The sequence below is a fragment of the Barbus barbus genome (assembly GCF_936440315.1).
Source record: "Barbus barbus genome assembly, chromosome: 38".
NCBI classification, from domain to species: Eukaryota; Metazoa; Chordata; class Actinopteri; order Cypriniformes; family Cyprinidae; genus Barbus; species Barbus barbus.
The window spans coordinates 17,732,249-17,742,592 of NC_136716.1; the positions used below are offsets into that span (position 1 = coordinate 17,732,249).

The 10,344-nt window shown below is 37.7% G+C and overlaps 1 protein-coding gene across 1 annotated transcript; it reads right to left on the reverse strand.

Moving 5' to 3' along the window:
- Nucleotides 1-1,235: 1,235 nt before the first annotated feature.
- Nucleotides 1,236-7,626, reverse strand: LOC306858148 (SH2 domain-containing protein 4B-like; the record flags this gene model as incomplete). The annotated part of the gene is made up of 8 exons (XM_079398547.1): nucleotides 1,236-1,328; nucleotides 1,534-1,754; nucleotides 3,205-3,332; nucleotides 3,567-3,873; nucleotides 3,969-4,107; nucleotides 5,299-5,452; nucleotides 5,647-5,806; nucleotides 7,464-7,626. 8 exons carry the CDS (start codon nucleotides 7,624-7,626, stop codon nucleotides 1,236-1,238), a joined length of 1,365 nt encoding a protein of 454 aa, XP_079254673.1.
- Nucleotides 7,627-10,344: the final 2,718 nt, after the last annotated feature.

Here is a 10,344-nt window from a genome sequence, read left to right on the forward strand (position 1 = left end):
TGATGGACTAGAGTCGTGTAGATTACTTGTGGATTATTGTGATGTTTTATCAGCTGTTTGGACATTCTGATGCAGCTGGTCTGAGATTAAGATAGCACTTGAGACCGGATAGCATGTTCCAAAACACTACCAGCAGGTTTTTGTAAGGTTTTGGTTGGAAATTCATTTTGCTAGATTTGGTAAGACTTAAATTATTACTAGTGGGTTACATGATCTTCACTTTAGAATGCTGATCCAAAAAATTAGTAATTTCTTCAAAAAATTTACAAATATTCAAAAGCTTACAATGATGTCAGGCGATATTAGTCTATGGAAGAAGAATAAATAAAATAATAAAAAAAAAGGTAAAATTGTTTATATTTCAAATTTCTGACTTTGCTCAATTCTGAGATTATATCTTAATTCTGATAAGGAAAATCAACTCATCTTTCTCTCTTTTGCCCTCGGCTCAGAATCATGAGTTTATATCCCTGACTTCTGCCTTTTTTTCCTCTGAGTTGACAAACTCACTATTTTTGAGTTAAATCGAGTTATAAAGGCCGAACTAGGAGATATAAACTTGCATTTGCAAGAAAACAAACAAAAAAAAAAAGCCAGAATTGTGAGCTAAAAGGTAAATGTTATTTAAAACGTTAATAGTAACAGGTTTAAATAATATTTCATGCTGTAACTGTAGGGCTAATGCCATATGTCCCCTATGAACTGCATATGTGAATATTATGTAGACCTATTGTTTAAATCAAATGTATGCTTTAAAAGTAGAGTAATCATAGCACTTTTCATCCATAGTCGGTCCATTTAAATGTCTGCGTTTAGCTTCAAATGGAGTCTTTAATGACAGTATTCTATACAAATTATTTGCATTCCGATTCTGGCATCCAAAGGCGCAATTTTTTTTTTTTCTCTTATTCCATGGATTTTACCCATTTCCCTCCACTTGTTACCAGTGTTATTCTGCCACCACAATGCACGCACAGCTGTACGTGACACAACTGTGACATCTACTCCAAATTGGTCTATTTAGTTCTGTATAATTGAAGTGTAATGTGACCTCACCTTTTCTATCGCCCATATGTAAACCGGATAAGCAAATGAATGCAAGTAAAGAGTGTTCATTTACATTTGACCGAAGAAGCTTGGCAGAATATTATAAATAAAAGCTGAGCCATGCTGTTAAATGGATGTGAAGGCAAGAGATACAGTAGCCAATTTGAGATTCACAACAAGAGAAACCATCACAGACAAAGCTCTTCATAGTCAGCCGTGGAGCTTCTCGGCCTGCAGGGATCCTGGAGTAGTTCTCTTCCAGATGTTGTGATCACTTCCTCCTGCAGGAAAAGCAGACCATCAGCCAACAAAACCAACATCAGTCCTGGGGTAATGCTATCAATCTTCTGCATCAAACGCACAGATGGAAGGACAGGTGTGCTCGCCACATCTATGTTCCTCATACCCATGGGGTCTGCAATCGCCTCATGAGCATGTTTGTCAGTCACGCTACGACAGTAGTACTATTCTGTAGTTCCAGCTTACCTTATGGAAGTCGATGAGGTCAGCTAAGGTGGCGTGACGGCTCTGGTCTACACCTAGGAAGCTGTAATAGTCACCCGATGCGTCAACGAGGAAGTGCTTGAAGCCCGAGGTGGTGCGGTAGGACAGCGTGTAGCCCCAGATCCGCTCGCTCACTCTGACCAAGAAACAGCCCTCTGCTGCATTCGCTAGCAAAGCCTCTGACTCCTGCCGTGATATTATTCCTGCAGAGGCAGGAGACGAGTGACAATGAGAAAGACAGATGGAGAGCTGGAAACGGGATGAGGCAGATATGGAGAGAGATTGAGTGAGAGTGTGGCTGGAAGTGCAGGTGTTGTGCTCTGATCTTAAAGTGACGCTGGCAGCACTCTCGTGTTTCCTGGACGAATGGCGTCACTCAGATGGCCGTTAATCTTATCATTGTCCAATCAGAGGCCACACACTGCGGCTCCAATCATCCTGGCACAAGCAGTGAATTATTGAGTTCTTCTGTCTGCCTCTCTTTTCCTCTCTCTGTCTCTTTCATTATTATTTTCTCGATTTAATCGATGTCTTTCCTTCACTGCAACCACTAAACTACTGCCCGTTCCCACTAAACTGTGACTTCTGAGTCCATTTCTAAAAAATACATCAGAGGCTTTTTTACGTGACTCCTGTCAACGTCGCCCCAGTGCATTGAACTCTTTGGAGTGCATCAGCGGTACCCTAGCACCGGTCAAGCGCTGTAATGTGTTACTTGAAGTTCAAACAATTTCAACTCTAACTTCAACTGATCCCGCTTGCCACTGACCTTTTGAAGTGCAGTCAATGGTTAACGGACAGTTTTCATGATGTGTCTTTGCAATCTTTTGCAATCTTTTTCAGTCTTTTTCTTGGTTTCCATCTATGCTTGTAATTTTTCATACATGATTTTGCCTCTTTTGCCTCTTTCATCTGTCAATCTACTGCCATTCAAAGGTTTGTGGTCAGTAAGATCTATAACTTGTAATTAAGTCTCAAATGCTCAAAAATGCAGTAACAGTAATATTGTCAAATATTAATTTTTTTTTTTTTTTCTATTTTGATATATTTTAATATACAATGTATTAATTTGATGTCACAGCTGTATTTTCAGCAATCATTACTCCAGTCTTCAGTGTCATATGATCCTTCAGAAATCATTCTAATATGCTGATTTGGTGCTCAGGAAATATTTCTTATTATCATCAGTGTTAAAAACAGTTGTGCTGCTTAATATGTTTGTGGAAATCATGACATTTTTCAGGATTCTTTGATTATCTGAAAGTTTTGAGCAATTTAACGTGCCCTTGTGGAATAAAACTACTAATTTCTTTAAAAACAAAAACGTACTAATCCCAAACTTAGATGTTTTTATATATTTAAAGAATTTGTCATACTTTTTGCTGTTATCTGACATTTATTTGCCAATTATTTTTCTGAAATTGTCAATGTTTCTGTTGCATCAAGTTACTCAGCAAAATGTCAACCCCCATGTGATGTGTCCTTTGATTTTATAGTTTGTGTTCCTTTTATTGTTAGTTTCAATCTCATTAAATCACCCTACCATGATGCTATCTGCTTCTTGTGTGAAGGTCAAAGTGTCAAGCGTAATGCTTGTAATAAAGCCCTGATGTGAGCTGGGAAGGGCCTTAGGAACGTTCTAGCCGTCTTTACCGTGGAACCAGGGCGCGATGGTGTTGCTGCTTCGCTCATATCCCGCTCGTCTCGGTCTCTGCTCCTCTTTAAACCAGCGGATAATGGATTCACGAGAGTTCGGCCTGGGTGGACGAATCCAGACTGGGCTGAAAGCCAATGGAAGACAGTATTGTGATGTTTAGTAAGCATGCAAATCATTATTTGTTTCACTTTCTGCCATTACAGACCAAAGTATGTGAGCGGATGTGAGCGGTATGTTTTGTCCGAAATGTAATTTCCTCTATATTAACTTCTTGTTCCATAAGAACAATATCACACTTGCAAAAAATAAATGGGATATGGTAGAGATCATTTATTATTGATTTGATTATTGATTTTACCATTCTGCGAGCGACTGTGTGACTGGACTGCAGTAACGTCGTTGTCTGTGCCTGTAATGGCCTGAGGTAAGTTGACCAGAACTAGCTGCGGGTGAATGGCTGGTCTCAGCTGGAGGGGTCGGATGTTCAATGACCGTGCCGTGCCGTCGGTTGTCATCCAATCCATTCAGATGTGTCTTATGGAACAGGCCACTAAGTCCAGCCACCAGACCCTTCTCGATGGCCCGCAGAGACTGGCGCTTGTATTCATCTCTAGCCCGCCGTGCCTTGCACTTCATCTCCTCATCCGCCGCCTTGGAGCGTCGCACTGTGGGAAGCGGAGAGGAATTTGAATAGAAATAAGCTACTTTGTATTAGAGCAGCCAAACTACATTTTTTTTCCCATTCCGTTTGTTCTCTCACATTGTTCCTGCCATTCTTTGTCATCTCGCTTGCTCCTCTTTTCCTCCTGCTTCAGAGAGATGTACAGCTCCCTTGCTCTCCTCTCCTCCATTTGGCGGATTTCTTCCTCGCCTCTCTGTCTCTCTTCCTCCTCACATTTCTGTGAAAAAAGGAGAAAGAATCAGCCCTAGCTAACACAAAGGCACAGAAGTTTCGTCCCGGCTTGCTTTAGTTTTCTCATTTTCGGTGCCATTAAACTTCAAATATAAATGATTAATTTGGTGGACAATGTCATTAACCCAAACATCAGTGCTTTCAACTCCATTATAGATCAGGCGTACAAATGTTGGCCTTGAGTCTCATAGATCACTATCTACATTATGAGAGGTTGCCAACTTTTAAATAATTCATTCTCAGAACATGGAACACATAGTAATTAAGCCTAATTAACCTCAATCTCTATTATGAGACTATGATTAAAGGCCTGGTTGATGAATAAATGCAAGGACCCTTAACTATTGGATCTCTTATCACAATTGAGCCACTGAGATCATGATTGTTATACTATTTTTTTAGGGGGTTATACATTTATTATGAAGGGTACTTTAAAAGTATTTAAAATACGTAGCAGTCACCCATGACTGAAAAAAATAAATGAGTGATTATTAATATATGTATGCGTAAGACGTGTTAATGAGACCAACCAGTGTTTTTTAGAAATGAGACACTGCTATCAATTTTATTAATACAAATTGTTGTTATTTTATATATCTGCGTTTTATTTTAAGTTAAAGGTTTAATAATTATGTGGTGTTTTTGTCATTTTTATTCATTGTGTATAGTTCAATGTATAGTTTTGATTCATTTTTAATGTAGTTTTAGCTTTTTTAGTACATCAAGTTAAACTAAGCAAAAATAATAATTGTTGCTTTGAAACTAGCTGAAACAAAATGTTTATGCATTATTTTATTTCAGGAAATATTTATTTTATTTCAAGTAAAAAATGTTTTTAGTTGTAGTGTATACTCTAATTTTTGTTGTTGTACTCTTTCTGCGCTGGCTAATTAGACAGATGTCTGATAATGCATGACTGGATTCAGCCTCAAGCAAAGGTTTTAGAAATGTGAGTTTTCCATGTATTTTTCAAAAGCACTATTCATGTCTTTATTTGTAAAACTTTTTAATGAGGACAAGTGTACTTTTTAAAATCCAGTTGGCTTTAATATCTGATAACACGAGGCATGACGCTGTATTTGATGTTTTGTTTAGAACTGTCACCCTTTCAAAAGATGCATAAAATATTCTGTGTTTTTGTCATATACTCAAAAGAACATATTCCAGCCAAACCCACCTTCAGTTCCTCTCTAATGCGATCTTCCTCTTCTTCCTGCTTGGCTGCCTTTCTGTCATCCGTCTCCACCTTCCATTTTTCTGCCACGAAGCGAGCCTTTTCCTTCGCCATGACATCTCGAAACTTCTTTTCAATCTCTGCCTCCTTCACACGCCTCAGGAAATTCAGCAGGGATTGAGTGATGCACTTTCCATCCCTCTGTACTTCTATCATTATTACCCTGCCCCCTCCCTTCTCTCTCTGTCTCTCTCTTTCTCTCATTTTTTAGCTGAATCACATCTGTCAATCTTCACCCACCCTAATGTCCCACTGCTCCCTTCCCTTGACCCTGTCCCATGATTCTCTCACCGGAGTTCCTGCACCTCTTGCTGGGCCTGCTTCCTGGCTCTCTCCTCCATCAGTTCTTCCACAATGTCTTCAAAGGGCTTGTCCCCCAGGGCCTCCCCCATTACCCATACCCACACCTCTCCATCTGAGCCCAGAAGCCACTGAATGCCTCTGCGGTCGCCTAGGAAAAGACAGTAAATGGCAAATATGAAAAAAAAAAAAAAACATATTTCCTCTACTTTTCAGACCCATCAGACAATATTCAGATAAGATAATGACAAAATAACTCAGATGGCGCAACAAAGCTAGAAGAGATTATCCTACTGGGATCCTTTGTACGCTGCGGGAACATGACAACTGAACAAGATAATGTAAGAACTTTTGAAAACAAGGGGACATTACCTGTCAGCTCACAGACACAATCAGTGACGCCCTTTGATGCAGTAAGATTGCTCTTGCAGTATGATGTAAACCTAATCTTGCTCATTTGCACCACTGCCTTAAAGTTGAAGTGTGTCGTTTTATAGATGTACTTTCTGAAATTCTTTCTCCTACACCTCTTTAGTATGCAGAGATGACTACACACCATTTGTAGACTGATTTACCAAGAAAGTGTTAACACTGTGGTGCTGTCAGCACAATGCTGCCTTTCAGTATTCAAACCAGACCTACGCAGCAACATTGGTTCTGTGGAGTTTGAAGTGGGACTATATCTGTTTGTCTAAACAAGGGAGGTTGGGGAAGTTTTCAAAACTGTTTTAAAACAATCATTATATCTGCATTTTTCATTTGATGAGGCTAATGGAACACAAAAAAAAAAGTTATGATGACTACTTTAAAGGGCAAAATAATTAGAACTTTTAAAATACTAAATTGAAATATTTCTCATGATGATCAAAATAAATTAATACTTATATTCAGCAAGGATGCATTAAACTGGTCTAAAGTGACAGTAACAAAATATTTCTGTTTCAAAGAAATGCTGTTTTTTTGAACTTTCTATTAATCAAAGAATACTGAAACGGGTCCCCAGAAAATATTAAACCTCTCAAATGTTTTTAGAATTGCTAATAATAAGAAATAATTCTTCAGCACCAAATCAGCATATTAAAAGATTAAAAGACTTGAATAATGACACTTGAAAAATCAGCTTTGCCATCACACAAATAAATTAAATTTTTAAATATTAAAAAAGAAAATAATTTTAAGTATTTTTGATCAAATAAATGCAGCCCTAGTGAATGCAAACTTCTGAATGGTAGTGTACTGTATATATGAATATCAAAGAATATTATAGGACATAATGTATATGTGATCATGCATTGCATAATAACCTATACGGAATTTAGAGCATAATTTTGCATTACTAATGATGACAAATGAACAAATAAATGGTATCTAAAACCAAATAGTGCTAAATCTTTTCTCAGGACTAAGATTTGTTTTGAAAAATGTGCTTGTGTTATCTTTCTTTAATAAATGCCACTTGGTTTGGTAATATGTTTTTTAACACAGGGGTTTTCAGACCTGTCCTGGATGACCCCCTGCCCTGCACATTCTGTATGTATCCATCATCTCACACACCTGGTTCCACTCATCAGCTCATTAGTAGAGACTGCAAGAACTGAATTGGGTGTGTCTGATTAGGGAGATATACAAAATGTGCAGCGCAGGGGTTCCTGCAGGACAGGTTTGAAAACCACTGATCTAACACAAAGACATACATTTTTAAGAGTACCTTAAATGTCAAAATACTTCTTATAACCACTATATTAAAACACTAATGTTTCATTTGTAGACGTTATCAAATAAAGGTACAAAATGAACCCTGTACTCACTCTTCTTTTTCACAGCATGGCTTGGATCTCTTCTCTCCCTCTCATTCCAGCGTCGCACCTGCTCCTCCCGAATCTTGTAGAAGAGGATCTGTTTCTGCTCTTCGTTGAGTTCATTCAACAGGTCAGGCTCTATATACATATCCTGAAGAATCTGCTGCATCATCCTGACAGCCTGCCAGGTATATGTCTCTCTCGACTCCTTTGACCTTTGTCTGTAGTCGCCGCAGACTGTGAGTCCAAGTGTCTGTCTGTCTGTCTCTCAGGATCAATCTTCACTGGCTGAGGAAGACCCAAGGTGTGTTCAGTGTAATGCACAGCTGACCTGAAGCTCTTTTTGAGAGTGTCATAACAACCGTGAGCCCTCTACTTCCTTTCACACTCTATTTTATATACCTCTCTGTTCAACAAGTGTTGATCACAACTGCATCCCTTCCTTTAATCTTGACCCAAGTATGGTCTCTTTCTCTCCACTTCTCGCATGCTGCAATGGTGTTTTGTTCTTGCGTTTAGATCCTTTATGGGGTTTGATTTCACCCTCTCCCCCCTCTATCTGTCTCCTGCAGTGACCCTACAGACCAGGTGTGTCTGACACTGCTACCTGTGTGTGACGGCTTGAAATGATTTTGTTCAGCTCCTTTGCAGGTTAAAATGTCTACGAATATGTTTTTTGATGAATTGACTTGTATAGAAATAGTTTTCTCTAGGCTACACCTGTATGTCACAACACTTATATCAACAATATGATATCAACAATATGCAAGCAATTACTCAGTGACTATTATGAAATAGAATTTATATGTAATTATGGATGCAACATGAACGTTTGGGATAAGTTGGCATATGTATATGTGTGTGTGGGCATGTTATCTGACCTGTCCCTTTCTCCGTACCTTTTCATGGTGTAATCTTACATCTGCGACTCATATTGCCATAGCGCTGCACTAGCAGATGGTGTTAACCCACCCACACCCCCCTCTTTTAACCCTGGACACCAGGTAGTCCTTGAGAAGAAAATAATGGTCTTACAGGGACTATGTTTCGCCTTACAATTATTGGTTTGAAGTATAATTTATGAGCTCTCATTTTCTAGTTTTATTGGTTACATTTAATATACATTTATTTGGTCACATGCTGTTTAATGATATCAGCCTAATTGACAGCCTTATTATTTTTGTGCCAGATAAATACTGCTCTGATTGCGTCTGATCATTATGTTGTTTGATTGCTATATATTAAAAAAAATATTGCCCCTGTCAGTGTGAAACAGAATTAATAAAACTGATGTAGGAAAAAAAATTTGCTAGTAATTTTCACAAATGAATACAAATCGGCAAGTAGCGCGTTGAATTAAACGGGAAATGTATAAAGACTGAAATAGTAAACTTGAAAAGATACATTTAAACAAAACATAGATAAAAACCACCCCCGAAGTCAAAGACACACAGTGTTGGGGGTAACACAAGTTATACGAGTTACGTAATCAGATTACATTTTCAAGTAACGCATTACTTTTTCAAAAAAATTATACATAATTCTAATCTCACTTACACAAAAACAGATTTAGTATTCCTCAAAATTAATAAAAGTGAAAAGCAAACTCCGAATATTCGCAAACCTGCAATAATTAAATGTTAATAATACACAAAAATACTTTATGTATTTAATCTTATTTTACTAACCAGTGTCTTTGCTGCTGACCCTCAGTGATCCAATTCATCAACACTAATAAGGAAAAATTACTTTAGAAATTAGAACATGTGTGATTCTTCTTTTTTTTGTGATTGAGGAGAAAGTATTTTGTAAACTTTTTTTTTTTTTTTTTTTTTGCATCCTATTCTACAAGCAAGCCAGAATAGCAGCACAGCTAAAAGTTCAGTTTGAGTTTTATTAAGTTTACATTTCCTTCAGCCTGAGGATTATTCATTTTACTTTTGGTGTGAAAGGGCTTTTACATTTGGCAAAAATATAGAACAGAAATAGAAAACGTAAAGCAAAAGTATCATAATGCAGTTAGTTACTTTGCATTACTTTTAAAAGTAACTTTCCCCAACACTGAAGACACACTGAAACCAATGCCACCTGGGGCTCCAAATGCTGAATCCTTGTGGAATCTACAAGTTTGAACAAACTAATTAACTTGAATGAATCAGGATTTCCAGAGCTTGGGGTTGGTTTAGGATGAACTGATTCACTATAATGAATCAGACTTTCCAAAGGGAAATATATGATGGAGGGCTATTAGGACAAAATGATTCACTAGACTGAATCAAACTTTCCAAAGCTGCATTTAAGAGAAGGAAGAGAAACTGATTCACTAGAATCAATACAAATGTGACATTAATAAACACTGCTAATCGTTCTGCAAGCTGCATTTATAAAAAACGCTATTGTGACTCTTGAGAGCCAACTGGATTTGTTACAGGAGCAAAATAAAATCAAAATAAAATTATGATATTAGTCTATATGTAAAAAAAAAAAAAAAAAAATGTATATTGATATATACACAACAGATGTTGTCATTTTGCCACCATTAATGCAAACATTCTGAAACTTTGATTGGAAGGGCCCTGACCTTTATGTGTCACATCCTGCAGTTTATTTGCTTGAACAAATAAGAAGTTTGAAGCTCGATACTCTAAGCAGCTTCCCTATCACTGGTTCTGTGTAATGTAATTGACTTTCTGACGTCAGTATTTTCATCTTCATGTCTCTCTTTACCTCTTGTCCCTTGTTGCCCTTTGGACCTGATTTCTACAAGGAGCTTTTCATGTTCTGCATAAAACCCCCCTGACCTCGTAATTACTCTTCTCTCTCCTGACTATTATTCTATTGTCACTTATTCACCCTGGTCACTATTAGCCAAAGGGAACAGGGAACAAGA